Here is a 17,343-nt window from a genome sequence, read left to right on the forward strand (position 1 = left end):
GGAGAAGGGGACGACAGAGGACGAGATGGTTGGATAGCGTTCTTGAAGCTACCAGCATGAGTTTGACCAAACTGCGGGAGGCAGTGGAGGACAGAAGTGCCTGGCGTGCTCTGGTCCATGGGGTCACAAAGAGTCGGACACGACTAAACGACTAAACAACAACAACAATTGTATTCTAATTTGGTACTGTTATAATGAGGCTATTATTGGATTGAAATTGAAAATTAATGAAAATTATTATAAAAAAGCAGCGTTGACACATATATCACGGCAATGGTGAGTAAATGCAAGCTTGTTTTTCCAACGCTGTCCAACTGTCATTTACGGTAATTCAGTCTACAAGCTCTTAGGAAATGCTTCTTCGTTTGCTTTTATTTTGCTAAATTTGTATACCGCCCTTCATCCAAAGGCCACAGGGGGGTTTACAACGCAAAACACATCATATAATAACAAATAATAATGACCCCTACACGACACATTTAAAAAAAATTTTTTTGTAAGCCCGAGGCCAAAGCCAAGGGGAAAGTCTTGAACCAAACAACCTCCCCGGCTATTTCTTTGAGCTACGAGCTATTTCCCTCCTCCCAGCCTGCTTTACGTAAAGAGGAGGTGGAAGTGACGTCGCCCACAATTGAGTCCGGTCAGCGGCTTCTGGAGGCGCGAGTGCGCATGCCTCTCTTCTCCTGGGCGCCTCCGTTGGTGCCGCTAACCAACGGGAGGGGGCGGCCGAATACCGTCACCCGAAGGCGCCGGGCCTCCGCGGAAATCTCGCGATATCTTGCCCCCGCTCCACCCCGCGAACTCTCTTTTCCGGCCTGAGCTCCTTGAGGGGAAAGTCGCCTCGTCGGGGATTTTCGCCTTTGCGCCGGCCGCTGCCTGCAGGTTGCCCGGTGAGTCAGAAGGTGGGAGCCGCGGGTTGGGAGGAAGGGCCTCGGCCGCTGTCCGGCATGAGGGTGTTGAGGGAGGTGAGGCGGAGAGGCTCGCCTTGACCTATATTGCCCTCCGCTTTCCGTCCCAGGAGCCGGTTACGTAACTGCACGTGGGAAGAGTCCAACGCGTGTCAGTCTTTCCTGGCGTTCACCGTGAAATGTAACGCTTAGGCCCTGCGTTGCTTCCTTATGCTGAAAGTGTCTGGTATTTCTGCAGTTGGGGATTGAACGTAAGCCCCTCCCCCTGCCAAATTAAAAAAAAAATGTTTTGGGTGTCGTTGGGGGCCTAAGAAAACCCGTGGCGCGGGTGGCTCACATTCTCACCTGTTTATTAATGCCATTGATCGATCGCATTCATAGCCGAAGCAGCTCAAAATGCATGGAGCTGTTCCAGCAACTGGAACATTGTGTGGGACAGGATGGGAAATTATATATTTAGAATTAAGGAATGACAAGCCTGTTGCTTTTCAGTAGCAGAACTGTGTTCATGGCAATCTCCACCTGGTTTTCTTCATTTTAGCCATCTAATTGAGGATGAGGTGGGAGCTTTGCTGCCGCTGTTGTTAAATAATCTGAGAGTCAAACTCTTGCAAGTCTACCATAAATTGCCCAGATCTCAATCTACCTTCAACCCACCTCGGTACATGATTTTGAATATACAGCTATCCTTATCCCTCAGTCTAGCCTCATTACATCAGCAAAATTGGAATTATGATGCCCTGTACCACATAGGAAGGGTGGAATCATGATCTCTGCCTTTTATATATAAATCCAAACATTGGACATGATCAAGCCAGAGTTAAGTGTTTCTCTGGTTGGTTATTTATATTAGGAATTAAGAGGTAGTGGTGGCAAGCTGTAGCTGATGTGGATAGGGGAAAGTTGCTACACAGTGCCATCGTTGTCTAGTACGGTTATTACGGAGTGGGTGGGGTTGCCTCTCATAAAGGCCAGAACTTTCCTGGCAGGTGCAGCCACACCTTGCAATTCCTTGCGTGGTATGATTGCAGCACCAGTCTCTCTGGTGCATTACTGAAAGCTTTGAGGTTACACTGGCTGGTGCAAGTCTTGTCTTCTGGTATTCTCAAAATAATTTGGTTGGAGATGTGAGTGCCATGGTAGATACAGCAGGGCTGTATACCCCGCCAGATGGGTGGAGTATAAATAATAACAATAATACAATATGCTTATCACTACAGTTGGAGTTGTGGGGCACAGGGAGAACTTTCAGCCCCTGCTAAGAAGCAAGAATGTAGAACTGCATGACAGCAAGAGCTATTTAAATGTTTGAGATTAAGTGTCTGCATGCTGAAAGTTAGAGGGAAATGGAGTTGTGGGATGTAAGATTATCGTGGGCTTTGAAAAGGGAGAGAAATGTTCTTTAAGTGAAACGACATTTACCGTATTTTTCGCCCTATAGGACGCACCGTCCCATAAGCCGCACCTAGTTTTTTGGGGGGGAAATAAAGGAAAAAAAATTTATTTCCCCCCCAGGCGCGGGGCTGGGGCGGGGGAAGCCCGAGCTTCCCCTGACCCCAGCCCCCAGAACAGGCAACTCTCCGCAAGCCGTGGGAGCCCAGCGCAGGGCTCCCACGCCTTGCGCTCTGCCTTAGTGATGACATAGTGTCCTGTGTGCATCTCAGAAAGCTTCACTTGCACAGCAGTTAGGAGTAATTATTTTCAGCAGTAGCCTTCCCTATTGCCTACTATTCTCCTAAAAGCTAGAATTGGGACTAGTCTTTGTCATAATGTTGGAAGTGATGTGTGTAGAAAATTGGGAAGTGCATGCATTTAAGAGTCTCTGAATCTTGGTCTTGGTATAAAAGCCACTTACCACACCTTCCGGAGTTTGCATCTTAAAAATATATGCTCCAGCAGTTTTAGTTTCTTGTGAAACAACAACAAACCCATACATCTGTAATTCAAGAACCAATTAATCTTCAACGTGTCTTGTTTCCCCCCACCAATATTTCTGTGTTGGGGATAAAGGAAGTATACTTGGTTTCAGAGATATATGTTTATTAAAAGTTGAGTCCTGTTGTTGAGACGTGGGCAAGTGGCTTTTTGTTGAAGCCTCTGGGTTTTTAGGGGAAATTCCTGAGGCTTTACGCTGCAGCTTTTATTTGCATGTGTTTTATGTTTTTCTCTCTTGTATTGGATTAAGAGGAAAGGTAGACAAAATAGAACAAAGTTGTTTTTTTCCTTTGGTCTCTTTTTAATAGAAACACATAATGGAAAACTGGCAAGTCATAAAGTAGGTGACTTGATGATTCTGTAAGAATATAATCTTGTGTTTATGAGCATGCAAAGAATGTGACCACAAAACCTTTCAGGCACCACATGTTTTGAAGGTGGGATTGGATTTGCAGTCCCTTCAAAATGATTTGTTGGAAAACCACACAGAGGATTATGCTTCTATTAAAATAATCCTAGAGGAGCACCAGGTAACATGAAGTGGTTGTGTTTATTTTACTTCACATTGTATCTCAAATGTGCCCCCACTCAGTGCTGCACACACAGTAAGGATATAACCCCATGCATGTACTGGCTGTGATGGGGACACTCCAGTTCCTAGTTACAACCATAGAAAATACTATCAGTGTTAGGACAGACGGTTGTCAAGAATGTCAGTGTTAACTTCCTTTTGCTTTGATAGCCTTTGTCTGGCGTGTGCAAGTTGTATGGAGCAGGGAATGTCTTTAGCATGTAAACAGCCTCTTGACTATAAGGTTCACTGGGCAGTTCCCCCCTTTCCTTGTAGGTCCCAAGTGACTGACATACCGTATTTTTCGCTCGATAACACGCACCTGACCATAACACGCACATCGTTTTTAGAGGAGGAAAACAAGGGAAAAAACATTCTGAATGAAACAGTGGATGTATCATTTTTGTGCTTCATGCTGTGGCCACAGACATGTGATCTGATGGTGAATTTGGGGTGACCCAATGCAAAAATCCTGAGAATCCCTGTGGATCCATGCTTTGTAACCACGTTTTTGCACCATTGCAGCCCCAGGCAACAGTGGGTGTGTGATTTGGGGGGGGGCAGGCTGTAGCCATGGACATGCTATGTGCTCTGATGGTGAATTTGGGGTGACCCAATGCAAAGATCCTGAGGATCCATGTGGATCCATGCTTTTTAACCACATTTTAAGTGGGGAAGGAAGGAAAAATACAGAATGGACAAGGAGCACGAGAGGGGTGTGCAGAGAAGCAGCTGGCTAAGAATGCAGGAGAGGGGTATAACGGGAGGGAGGAAAGGAAGGCAAAAGTTTTCCCTCACCTACCCACCCAAGCCAGCCAGCTCTCTCTCTCTCTCTCTCTCTCCCTCCTGCATGTTTTCAGCAGCACCGGAGCCCCTCTGCTTGCCTGGAGGGGAGGGGCTTTCCCTGCTCTTTGTTCCGTTTGAGCAAACACAGCAAGGAAACAGAGGAGGGTGGGCAGTAAGACCCTGAGGCAGAATGCAGGAAAGCAGCCACTTCCTCTTTTCAGGTTTCCCTTCTCCGAGACGCGCGATTTGATTTTTGCCTGATTTTTTTTGCCATTTGGCTCCAGGGACCACACATTCGCTCAATAACACGCACAGACATTTCCCCTTCCTTTTTAGGAGAAAAAATCTGCGTGTTATAGAGGGAAAAATACGGTAAATATTGTATGTGTGGGTTGGCTTGGTCTTTCCTTTCCCCTCCTTCCTCCAACCCCTCATGAACACCACGAGTCTTTGCATGAGGATCCTCCAGACTGCGTGAGGGGCAGTCCAAGCTCACAAAGTTGGATTCCACCCATAGTTTTTATTTGTCTTGTGCTCTTTGTTTTTAAGAAACTGGGCAGGAAAACGTTATATGGGAAAAAGTGTTTGGTTTTAGTTTCAAGCGATCAGAGAATCAATTAGGTTTAGTAAAATGATGTTGCTACTGGAATATCTGCCACAGAGATACTTAATGGTGCATGTAAAGCAGTTGTATCCATACGGTATTCCTTGTGGTTGCATGCAGCTACTTGGTTAACTATTAGGGCTCATGTAGATGGGAAGGGGAGGACTTAGCTATGCTGGGAATTTAGGTTCTCTAACATAACACAGTGACAGAATATAGGAGGGGGGAGGCCTATGGTATTGTTAATAAGTGCTTCTTTCCACAACCTACTTTAGAAATGATATATTCTATGAAACAGGAACACAATGTTGCAAGAGTTGCAGTTCCTCTTGTAATGAACCTAAAATATCTTCTAGTTCCGTTTTAGAGGGTTGTTTGAACTAACTTGTACCTATACGTCTGCTTTCAGTCTTTGGCACAGTGAGTTGTGTGTTTCAAGGAAAAGCCATGTTGCTTTTCGGAACATCCTGACCTATTTTGTCTGCATATGTAACACAGCTTCTTCTTCTTGTGTTTTGGTCCTACAATCATTAATAATCCTTGAGCTTTTGTGGAAGTCTCGTGACTTATAGGATCTATAGTTTGTTGACTATAGTTGACTATGGAGTTAAGATACATTTCAGAAGGCAAGGTAGCTTAGAGCTCATATGTGGGAGGTGTTTTGGAATAAAAAGGGTTGCCATATTTCAAAGGGTGAAAATTTGGACACAAAAGTTGAGCTATTTTTAAGGAGACTTCTGGCAGATATGACACTCAAGCTATTTCCACCCAGACACCATTTCCAACTGCCGTATTCTGGCTATGTCTGGGAATTCCAGACGAATGGCAACCCTAGAATAGGAGAAACTTGGGAGAGGTGGCTGGGGTAGGATATCTGCTTCCTTGTCCTGATGAGTGGGTAATCTGGAACATTCCTATTATTAAAGTCTGCATGCTGCTTGTGATATGTGTGAACATGCTGCCATTATTATTATTATTATTATTATTATTATTATTATTATTATTATTATTATTATTATTATTATTATTATTATTATTATACCACCCTATACCCACAGGTCTCAGGGCGGTTCACAGGATGAAATCAGAATATAAAACCACAAAATACAGAATCAAAATAAAAACAACTGAAGTCAACCTTAACCCTATCTGAAGTCAAATATCACAAGAACTCTGATATCTCCTCACATACCAGTGAGATCATAGCATGGTAGAGTTGGGACCTTGAGGGTAATCCAACCCCTTGCAGCACACATTTTGTTTTCCAAGTAGTACCAAACAAGCAATAATTCCATTATACACATGTCTGTGCTTGAATTATGTAAGCTTTGTCAGGTAGGGCACAACAGTGGGATATATTGCAACATTTTGTGGTTTAAGCTGGCAGATGGATATTAGTATGATTCTTCAGGCAAAACAAACTAAACCTAGAATGATCTAACTGAACACCTGCATTAAGCAGGCAAGAAGGACTGTCATCTTGTAAGCAATTAAAAAAAACATTCTTGAGTAATGCAGGTTTATTTAAATGCTGATTATGAGTAATAAGGACTACATTTGACAAAACTGCTCGTAGTTTGTCCCACAAATGCTTAGCAGACAAACTTACAAAAGAATTATGTACTATATTATGTACTGCAGCCTTAATTGGCTTAACATTTTATTTTGTTTCGTTTGATCATTCAAGCATCGCTGCAGTAAAATAAAGAAAGAAATAGGAAGGGGTATAAACCACTTATATGCCCAGGGTTGGCTGCAAAAGTACAAATGGTGAAAGTTGAGCTAATAGTTTATATTTGATTTTTGGGTGTATGCTACACTTGTTGATTTGAGAGAAGGCTGGTGTGTTGTGTCTGGAGTGCTCAGCAATAACGTTCACCTGATGGCCTCAGAAAATTTGTGCCCTCACAGCCTAACTTTGTAGGCTGGTTGACATGATAGAATTGGGTGGCTGGGGTAGAACTACGTATATTGCCTTCAGCTCTTGGAGGAAAAGAGGTGTGAATAAGTGTAAAAAGAATTTATTATATACTAAAAATGTGCTAGAGACGCAGGTGGCACTGTGGGTTAAACCACAGAGTCTAGGGCTTGCCGATTAGAAGGTCAGTGGTTCAAATCTGCGACAGGGTGAGCTTCCGTTGCTTGGTCCCACCTCCTGCCCACCTAGCAGTTCGAAAGCACATCAAAGTGCAAGTAGATAAATAGGTACCACTCCGGTGGGAAGGTAAATGGCGTTTCCGTGCGCTGCTCTGGTTTGCCAGAAGCGGCTTAGTCATGCTGGCCACATGACCTGGAAGCTGTACGCCGGCTCCCTCGGCCAATAAAGCGAGATGAGCGCCGCAACCCCAGAGTCAGCCACGACTGGACCTAATGGTCAGCGGTCCCCTTTACCCCTTACTAAAAATGAACTTCTTCCAAACACGGAGTCTTCCATAGTCAAAACAGTACTGCTTACACAGGGAGCAAGTTTTGGGGGGAGCGCCATGCTTTGCAGAAGTAACAGAGAATCTTTTGAGAGTGTGCTTCCTTAGGGTTGACTCTTAATAGCTACGTGAGGGCAATGTATGCTCTGCGCACATGGATTGCTGGCTGGCTGTTGGTGGGGGATGGAGTGCCCTGGAAAATGGTCTGGCAAGCTGGCTGGAAGGCTGAACAGGAGCACGCCACCATGTGCGATTTTGAACAACTGGTCCTTGGATGGTAATTCTAATAGCCACACTTATTAGGCTGGTTTGGACACCTAATCCTATGCATGTTCTCTTGCAACATTTAAAGATGCCTCATACCGAGCTGGACCATAGATCCATCTAGCTCAGTAGAAGGAAACCTGTGCTTGGAAACCTAGACACTTGGACTTCAGCTTCCATCAGCCCCTGCCAAGCTGGCTAATGGTTGGGGGGGGGTGCAAGTTACAGTCCCAACAGCAACTGATGCAGCTCAACACCCCACCTCCACCCCCTTAGCCAATACTGGCTCTTCTGAAAGTGGATCCCTGCAGAAATATTTCTCAATCCTGCTTCCTGAAATCCTTTCAATCAGGGCTTGAACGTGGCACTTTCTACATGCGTGCAAAGCATGTGTTTTGCCCTTGAGGAAGGAAGGAAGCTCTGCATGCCTTTCAAATATGCATATAGGATCAGGCCAATGGTTGCATTTTGGAGGGGCCGTAGTGGAAGCACTTGGCATAGCAATGGCTTGAAGAAACAGGCCTCTTTTAATGCACACCTTTTGGTAGTCTCAAGATTGAAACCTAATTAAGAATGCCACCTTTCTGTGTCTCTCTCTTTAGTGGATAACTTTCCAGTATGTTGAAGGCATGTGTGTGCAGTAAGTAGTCTTTAGCTATTGTTGTAAAAAAAAAAAAAATTCTCTTTTTCCCTTATGGGGTATCCAAGAACCGGTATAATTCTTGTAACACTATGTTAAGACTTTTCTTTCCTGATATGCCGTTTCTAAAGTTCTAACACTGAAACCAGTATCCTTCTAAGCTTCCAAAAGATGGCTTCTGCTATCTTTGAATTTTTTTACCTTTGCATTAAACACCATCATAGATAATCCTGTTTATAGCACATATATGCAAGCACTACTTCACATTTCGGACATTCATAGATGTAAGGCCATATCTTCCTTTGGCCAGCAATATAGTTTGAAGACACACTTTTGTGCATGAATGTTTAATAATTTTAAAAGGGACACTTGAACAAATCTGTGACTCTTTACTGGAGAAACAATGGGGCTATATTTGACACGCTTGTGGGAAATGCTTTTTGCATCATTTTCAAAGAGTGGCCATTGTGGCCCGACTTTCGTGCCAGATCTCCTCCGGCTCAGGAGAGCTGGCCGTCTCTGCACACTTTACTGGATGCCGTATTTCAAACACTGTGCAGAAGCAATGTACAGTACAGTGGTACCTGAGCTTAAGTACTTAATTCGTTCCGGAGGTCTATTCTTAACCTGAAACTGTTCTTAACCTGAAGCACCACTTTAGCCAATGGGGCAACCTGCTGCCGCCGCCGCGCCGCCACTGCACGATTTCTGTTCTCATCCTGAAGCAAAGTTCATACCCCGAGGTATTATTTCTGGGTTAGCGGAGTCTGTAACCTGAAGCCGAGGTACCACTGTATAAATAAAAGGAAACATGCATAATAACCCCTAAACCAATCCTTAGGTTCCACATGGAGCGTTGGAATATGGCAATAGCTCTGGCTGCACCCAAACCATCTTAGAGATGGTCCTGTGAACCACCCTGAGACCTGCGGGTATAGGGCGCTATATAGATTTTATTATTAATAATAATAGGCGTAAATCTATAAAGGCAGGCGTGCGCCTAGTGGCAGATCCTCTTTTAGGAAGCGGATTTCCCCCTCGTTGGAACAAGCCTAGGTGCCTCTCGGTTGCATTTGCATTTGGCCTTTCGCCCCCGATCTGCAGGACGGATCGGGCTCCCTCCTCGCGAGAGTTGCTGGGCAGTTTTCAAGCCTCCCTCCCTCCCTCCGGGAAGACGTGCAAGGCTCCGTCCCAGCTGTGGCGGCTCTGGCCACGTGGGCGAGGAGGGCGGGAGCGGGGGAGGAGCCGGGGGGCGGGCCCGGAATGTGCTCTGGGAAGCAGGCGCCTTTAAAGCAGCCTTGCGCTGGGCGGATAGAGTTATCTCGTGCTGCAGGCGCCGGCCCCTGGCTCGGGAGGAAGCGGCCCTCGTCCTCCCTAGAAACGTGAGAGACCGGTGCATAAGGTATGCAGGATTGCAGGGCGGGAGGGAAGCGAAGGGGCAGCCCAAGGCAGCCAAAATGGTCCCAAGGATGCACAATTGGGATCAAGCCCCCTTCCGGGAGAAATGTGTACAGGGCCGGCCGCCTCCGATGCCAGGAAACAGAGAAGCCTCTGAAAACTGCACACGCGAGCAAGCCTCCTGGATCTTAGCGGGGAAATAAGCGTAACACCGGGCTGCCGAGGTTGCCTGGTTTCATTTCGCGTGCTGGTTAATATTAACAGAAGCTGCTGCTCGTTTCCACATTCCTCAGGCGTGCAGGGGCCAGAAGTCTTGATTTCTTTAGAGGCTACGTCTGCTTCGCTGATCTGCTACTTGGAGCAAGGTTCATGCTCGTTAAGCTCTGAGTCTACTCACTGAGTAAAACTTGGCCGAGTGGCACCTATTATTCTTAAAGCTGGTGTCTGAATTCTTTGCTGGATTTACATTCGAAAGAATGCCAGTAGCATAGACTGGCTGTGAGCATGCCTAGGATTTTTGTTGGGGAGGGGGAGTTGTTGAGCTTTTAAGGGGAGATCGCGGGTAAAAATTCCTCCAAAAAGAAGATATCAGGGGGCAGGCCCCTGCCTCTCCTTGGCTATGCCCATGTCTTTGAGGCATCTTAAACTGAACTAAATTTTAGTTCTGTGTGCTGGGAACCACATCTGTGTCATCTTGGGTTCAATGATGGAAGAAAAGAGGGGTGAAAATGTAATAAAATAAAAAGTAATGGGGCTGAAAACTAAAACAAAAAAGAGTGCAATATACATCTTCCCTCAAAAGCATGGCCTATTGCAGACAATAGAATTTCTGCTAAGTAAGTGTAGGACTGCTGCTTTAATCACCCAAATGGAACAAAAACAACAACAAAAAATTGCTTCAAGGGGCATGGAATATGGCCTTATGGAATTGAACTGGGGGCTAGTATTGAAAAACTGGTCCCTGCTGGGTTCTGGAAAGTGCAGATGATTTGCTTTAATAGGGGAAAACATTTATTGAAACATTCTGTCCAATTACAATCTGAAGTCCTGTAAAACATATTTGAGTTTGTTGGTTGTGTAACTTGACTCTAGGAATGTGCTAGTATCGTGGGTGTCTGAAAGAATATTTTAAGAGTTTTTGGGAAGCCTGTGTACAACTTGAATTTATAATCTGTGGTCATGAGCATTAGTTAAACTTCTTGTGAGCAGGGCAGGAGTGTGCAAAGATGATAGAAGCCATCTCTGAAGCCAGCTGGATATTGCAGCTGCTGCTTCCACCTAACAAATACTGGAAGTGTTGATCTGCTGAAAATGCAGAGGTAGGACCATAGTCAGGGACTGGGAAAGAAAAGACTAACAGCACAATTAAGACAGACTTGGGTTGCAAGAATCCTTGGGCACAAATATGCTGGCTGGGTGGCAAAATTATCTAGAATAGTGAAAACAATATTGTGTAGTCTGTTACCCATTGCATCCTCCTTTGCTTGTTTGAGTGGGGCATATTGGCACATTATTTTTTGTGTTTCTCTTTTTAGAAATGTCAAGGATGAGTCTACCCCAAGAGACAAGTGCAAGCTCCAGCAGCAAGGAACCCCTTGTCAAGTGTCTCCAGGCTAAGAAGGACTTGGAGACGGCAATTGCTGGAGTAGTCAAGGCTGAACAGCAAGTTAAAGACAACTGGAGAGAGGTATTTGCGGGACAGGAAGGGGAAGAAATAAATGAAAAATCCCATAGCTGATTCTGGAGGTTATCATCTTGATGCTACTCCATGTATACTAAAGCATCGCATATGTAGCAGCACTTCCTGCTTTACTATACCTGAATACTTCATCATTCCTCATTGATGCCAGGGAGGAATACTATAAATGCATCTTGTGGCAGTGCTGGGAGCCTTGGAGGAGGGTCAGTTGGGTGCTAGCTATCTCTTGAAACTTTCCACGTTTAATTGGGGGCCCACCACTGCATGAAGTACAAACAACTTGGCATAACAATGATATTAAATGGGCTTTGGTTGATTCTACTTCAGACACTTGTGGCTTAGAACTAGTCTTAAGAACAGTGACTGAATCCAGCATTTTTTATCTTGCAGGTGAAAGCTCAAATTCACAGCTGCATCAGCCGCCACCTGGAATGCTTGCGCAGCCGTGAAGTTTGGTTGCTTGAGCAGGTGGATCTCATTCAGCAGCTGAAAGAGGAAGCCTTGCAACAGCAGGCCCAGCAACTCTGTTGGGTAAGGTCTAACCGTACACTTAGTTCAATTTATGCTTGAAACTCTTGGTTCAGAACTACAGTAATTTAGCCTTAAGTATGTGCTAATTGTGATTGGCATAAGAACACATTGAGCCTTTCTGAAGTTGGCTCTTGATGTTCATAGTGAAGTCATGTATAGTCCTTTTGTCTCTTACAGTTGTTAGGACAATTCAATTGCCTCATCCATCAGCTGGAGCAGCCTCACAGTAACGACCTTGCCAATCAAATTTCGGCGTGTTTGGAGAGGTAAGCAAATCTATTGAATTCATCTTACTGCCAGGCTTCGAATTACTAAAATTACAAGGTGTGTTTCACACCATTATCAGTGGTATGAGATTGCATACAATTTATCTTCCTGCACAATAGAATCTCCAATTTCCTAATGTGTCTTGAAAATATTGAACTACAAATTTATAAATTGTGACCTTGGAAAGTGACTGATTGGTTTTGATTTGTTGATCAAATTGGTAAGAACCTGAGAGGCCTAATATCCTTGGAACAGTTCAAAATAGGTCACGAAGGCCTCATTTTCAGCAGGATCTGCTCAACTTTTTTATCTAATGAACAGTGGCTTCATTTTGGGGCTATGGAAAATAATGTTCATGATCATTTGCTTTTTCAGTTTGAGTGTTTGATGCATATTTTCTCTTCCCCCCACCCCACCCCTTTGACAGACTGGGCAATTTAACTCTCCAACCAGAAGAAAATTCCATTCTGAGCTTTGAGGCGAATATGCCATTCCTTCGTGAGGCCATCACATCTTTTGGCTCAATCACAACAATGGTGAGTAGAGGATTTCCTCAAGGGTGTGGGATCTGTTCTATGTATCTACTACTTGGAAGCCTATAATCAGTAGCTAGAATCCTGAAGGGCTGCATAAGTTCATGGTTTTCAACATGTTATTGGCTTGAAAAATTGCAGAGTTTTAAAATGACAAGCTCAGTAAGAAGTAAGTTACAACCAGCAAGTTTATCATAATTCTGACTTGCTCTGTGTATTTAAAAATAGCAAACCTCTGATGATGAAGAAGACTACACCCCATGGATTTCTGGGAAGAACTGCCCTGTGCCAGCCAAACTTGAGCAGGTAGAGTTAAACGTTGTTTCCTGCATGATAGCAGCAGAACAGAAGTATCTACCAGCATTTCATTGTGGGTTCTGTGACTTGAGAGACTTAGCAGAAGGCTTGATTAGAGGTATAGGACCAAGTGTGCTTGCTGTGACCTTACAATCCAGGAACAGGGAACGTCTTCCAGCACATGCCCAACTGCTCCACATCTGACATCAGATGTGGAGCAGGTAAAGGAAGTGGCTGCAAAGAAAGAGTTCAAATTGCCATTTAGCAAGTGGGACTTGCATTCAGTGCCTTTCCAACTTTGTGCCAAATGGAAGCCTTGCTGGGAATGGCTACAACTCCAGAGTTCCTGATTTCTGCCAAAAACAGGGCTTGTGCAGGCACTGTTTGAATCCAAACTACCTGAAAAGTAGTTCGAACTCATGGTGATAGTGGGTAGCTGTGCCCACGTCAAAATTGCTAGCAGGAGGTGGGGAAGTTCAGGATCTGGACAGCAGGCCCACCCCTATTCTGACTTCTCAGGGCGATTACCTTTTGCATGCACCATAAGCGAGCATGCCTTTCATCTGTAGGGAGTTGCTACAATATTTAGAACACTCTATGTATTTCCTGTGAATAGCTATCATGCCATGACCCACCAATTAGGGCACTTGATAATAGGTCTAAACTGAGCATGCTGTGTAGATTCACAACAAATCTGATTCCAAAAGTGTTTCCTGCTCAAATGTTAAAAGAATCCCTTCATAAATCTGTCAGGCTCCAATGATGGTTTGGTTGTTCCTTGGGGTGGTGGTAGTTTTTTCCTGGTGATCTCTAACCAGAACTGAATGTGTAACAATAAGTTTGCTGTTGTGATGTTAGCAGAAGCCTTCTTCTGGAACTGTGGGGTGCCCACTCTCTGACTGGCTATTTGGAAGTAAACCTGACAGTGCCTGCTGTGGTCCACATGTTCCTAGCAAGAACTACGAAGACTGGCTCTTGAAAACACATTCACCAGTGACCAACCAGGTAACGTATTTTAATTGATTGCAGTACTTGGGAAAAAGTAAGTTTTAGAACTGGTGGGATTTCTCATTTTACATTTTCTGCATTACACCAAGGTGCAAATGGTATCTTGTTAACTGAACTTTTTCCTGGAAGTTTTTAACGTTTGGTATCAATTTTGTTTGTCAGGATTTAAAGTCTCCCAAAATGTGTTACTTGGAGCAAGCCTGGGGAAATCTGAGAAACTTGGAGAATTGGCTCCTGCAGAACCAACAAGAAGGATCTCCTGAGAAAATGGATTCACGCCGGCGCAAAAGTTCCACCTCCACAGTTAGTTCCTCTTTTTCCATTGAAAAGATAGATGAGTTGGAGCTCCTGGAGCAAGAAGAGATGGATCTTTCCGACTGGCTGCTTACGCCTTCTGAATCGGAAAACATGAATGCCTTGGAGAAGTGGGAATGTGTGTTTAAGCCCTTTAGGGAGGAATACAATATCAGCGATTGGCTCCCCAAAGCCGATTCCTGCAACAATTGTTGTGGCATCCAGGCCAAGGGTATAGAAATAGAAAACCTTGGCAATCTCAGGTGCCTCGGTGAGCACCTGGAAGGGAAGAAATTGTCCACCAATGATGCCTGGCTTCTGCAGCCCTCTTTCAAAGTCGAAGAAGTATGCAGAGCCAATGAGCCATGTTCTAGCTTTTCAGAGTGTGTGTGCGATGGAAACTGTGAGAAGGAAGCTCTGTGCAAGTGGCTTCTTCGGAAAGAAGGCAAGGATAAAAATGGGGTGCCAGTAGGACAGACACCTAGCTCCATCACTGAGCCTGGTGAAGCTAAGTCTCCCCTGAACATCTGGCTCTATCCTTCTCAACAGCTGGGGGAGGAACCGGTCCCTTCTGCAACCGAACAGGACAGTCCCGATATTCTAAAACCACTGAAAGAATTGCTTGAAACCCCATTATCAGCCTGGCTAGCCAAGCCAGAGGCCATAGCATTGGGTGCAGAGGAGAAAGCAAGCAGGGAGAAAGCAGAAGTGAGTTGCAAGAGTTCTCTTCTGGAGCTTCTAGAACCATTCCACCTCCCTCTTAATGTAAACAGCTGGGTGTTGTCTTCAGCGAACACAGACTCTTCCAGTCAGCCTCCTGCAGAAGACAAATGGCTGCAACGCAAGAAGGCACACGTATGTATTAACACTCAACTGTCTCTGGCTCCTTTAGCATTACATTTTTTAAATAGCTCCTACAGGTTCCTTGAAAGTCTGTGGTGAGCAGTCTTAAGCTTCTTAAGATTACTTTTTAGCACCACTTGTTGCTTGTTCAAAAATACAGGATTAGCATGGTGATCCACACTAGGCGCAGCTTAATGAGAAATCTGCCTTTTATTCCAGGACTACGGCCTTCCTACAGTGTGTGACCTCTTTGCATGTATGAAGCTGAATGTGGAGAGAGAGAAATGGCTATATCAGAATCCTCTACAGGTAACCATTCAGCTGCCATTTCTCATTTTAGCAAGAGTCTTTAACACCTTTCCTTTGATAAGCTTGTTTATTCACCTCCAAGGTTTCAAGCAGCCCATGTTCCTAAAAACTTGAGGGATCAAACATTACCATCCCTGGTTCCTTGAACTATGAATCATTATTGTAACCCAGTCATTTTGCCCTGTGTTCCTTGGATCTTTAAGCAAGACTTGGACTAGTTTTTAAAGTTCTATATTTGGCCAACCTACAGTTTAGATTTTTGTGATGAAATCTGAGGTGGTCGTATTCTCGAAACCGAATACTCGTGATGGAATGGGTAGTGATGACAGTGCTGGGTGTCACTACTCAGTTGCTCTGTAACAGTTCGCCCACATTGACCTTCAGACGAGGGAATTTCCTTGCTCTGGAGTTTCTGTAGGTTTATCTTCTGTTAGCTACATGGCATGTTTGAAGGGAGAGGGGAAAGTTTAATGTGCATATGATGGCATTGTGTAGGCATAGACTAACTGTTGCACTGGTCTATGAACCCTTATCCAGGTCAATTGCTTCAGGAATGTACACTGCAAAGTACGTAGCCTACAACCAGGATCTGCTGATACAGAGTGCGTTTAACCTTCCAAGGATATCATGGGTGTAGTTGCACAATTCCAGCAATATTACTGTTTCCAGTAATTGAATCTAATAAGACAGGTGCATTTGAAAAAAAGATTTGTTTTTTGTGTAGCTTCTGTTCTAATGTAACAATTCTGGATTGCATTTCTAGATGTGAAAAACCTGGACTGTTTGAAGAGTTACCTTTTTGCTGATCATCGCACATTTGTACTGACTGCAATCTACTGCATTTATGTGGCTGATTCATCTGCCTCTTCCAAACTTCACTTTAAAGCTGTATGTAGCTGAGTTATGGTTGTCAACTTTGGGCTGTGGATTTGACTCACGCCGCAAAGAAGCAACTGTATGCATCCTAGGGGCCTATGAAATGAAGATCTTTCCCTGGGTGGTCACATGGAAGTCAGTGCTTTGAAATATCTTCCTGATTATATTTGGAGTACACATGGCACAAAAGACTCTTGCTTCCTGTTCCATGACTGCTTAGTAGAGGATTTAGAAGTAAACTCTAACTTAGACCCCAGGGAGGGAAAACTCCTTTTATTTAGCAAACCTATCCTTTATTTTAAACAACTCCTGGTTGTAAATATATTAGACATTTTAGATCAATATATTTAAAGTGATCCTGCTCTTATGCAACAATGATTGTTTTAGAGCTTCATACCAAGTGGTTAAAATGTTTTATTTTCTTGGAATGGATCCTATGCCAAACAAGATCAGAAGCTTCCCAGTAACTTGGTGCCAACCTTAAGTTGTGGAAACTGACCAGGATTCAAGTGGTGTCTAGGTATTCTAAAGCACATTGCTATTTAATGCAAATTTAACTTCCATGTTTCTTAACTTTATACTATTATTGATACATTTAGATTAAGTAGATTTAGGTGTTTGGGGTAAAGAAAATGTTGCTTAAGTACAACCTTAATACCACTTGCCTTGTATCACAGGATATTGAGGCATTTCTGAGAAGCTCTGATCCTTGTCAAAAAATCATCTTAAAGTGCTCTTTGACTGGTGTTGAGTAGATTGATCTAAACTACTGAAAACTATATAAACTTAGGCCTTCAGTAGCAAAAGGGTTATTGTCACCTGTCTTTAACCAGTGCACTCCTTTAATTGCAGTAGTAGTTTGAGCCATTTAATGGAAATGTGTGGCTTTTGAATGTTTAACAAACCTCAGATAGTTGACCTGAAATGAATGATGAAAATGGAGGCCAAGCCTACTGTCTTTATCAAGTCCTAAAAATTGCTCTCTCTTCATCAGTTCAATATTTCCTGATGCTGATTAAGTCTTTCCATTAAACCATTGCTGTGAACAAAAACCAAGTTTCGTCTTTGCATACTTCTGTTTCTTCATGGGAGATTTTGTGAAAATGTTATAAACAGGCTACATACACAGAAACAGTGGCAACTTCTTAGTTTGACAT

At 43.9% G+C, this 17,343-nt stretch overlaps 1 protein-coding gene across 8 annotated transcripts; it reads left to right on the forward strand.

Annotated features, from left to right (window-relative positions):
- Window positions 1–638: 638 nt before the first annotated feature.
- NCOA4 (nuclear receptor coactivator 4) lies at window positions 639–17,238 on the forward strand. Of its 8 annotated transcripts, none has more exons than XM_083614744.1 (10): window positions 639–890; window positions 11,065–11,216; window positions 11,619–11,759; window positions 11,937–12,025; window positions 12,454–12,562; window positions 12,788–12,865; window positions 13,715–13,861; window positions 14,027–15,013; window positions 15,221–15,310; window positions 16,074–17,238. In XM_083614744.1, exons 2-10 carry the CDS (start codon window positions 11,067–11,069, stop codon window positions 16,077–16,079), a joined length of 1,797 nt encoding a protein of 598 aa, XP_083470870.1. In that variant the 5' UTR covers window positions 639–890; window positions 11,065–11,066; the 3' UTR covers window positions 16,080–17,238. The 8 variants fall into 8 exon arrangements, with proteins under 8 accessions (XP_083470870.1, XP_083470873.1, XP_083470871.1 ...); XM_083614747.1 differs by having other exon boundaries at window positions 740–890; window positions 13,718–13,861; XM_083614745.1 differs by having other exon boundaries at window positions 799–902.
- Window positions 17,239–17,343: the final 105 nt, after the last annotated feature.

This window comes from Podarcis filfolensis (genome assembly GCF_964270895.1).
Source record: "Podarcis filfolensis genome assembly, chromosome: 5".
Taxonomy (NCBI): domain Eukaryota; kingdom Metazoa; phylum Chordata; class Lepidosauria; order Squamata; family Lacertidae; genus Podarcis; species Podarcis filfolensis.

Excerpts from the sequence above, each read along its gene's own strand:
- NCOA4 (XM_083614744.1), top strand. The coding sequence starts at position 11,067 with ATGTCAAGGATGAGTCTACCCCAAGAGACAAGTGCAAGCTCCAGCAGC. Across the intron at positions 11,217-11,618 it reads TTAAAGACAACTGGAGAGAG|GTGAAAGCTCAAATTCACAG; the intron begins GTATTTGCGGGA and ends TTTATCTTGCAG. Across the intron at positions 13,862-14,026 it reads ATTCACCAGTGACCAACCAG|GATTTAAAGTCTCCCAAAAT; the intron begins GTAACGTATTTT and ends TTTGTTTGTCAG.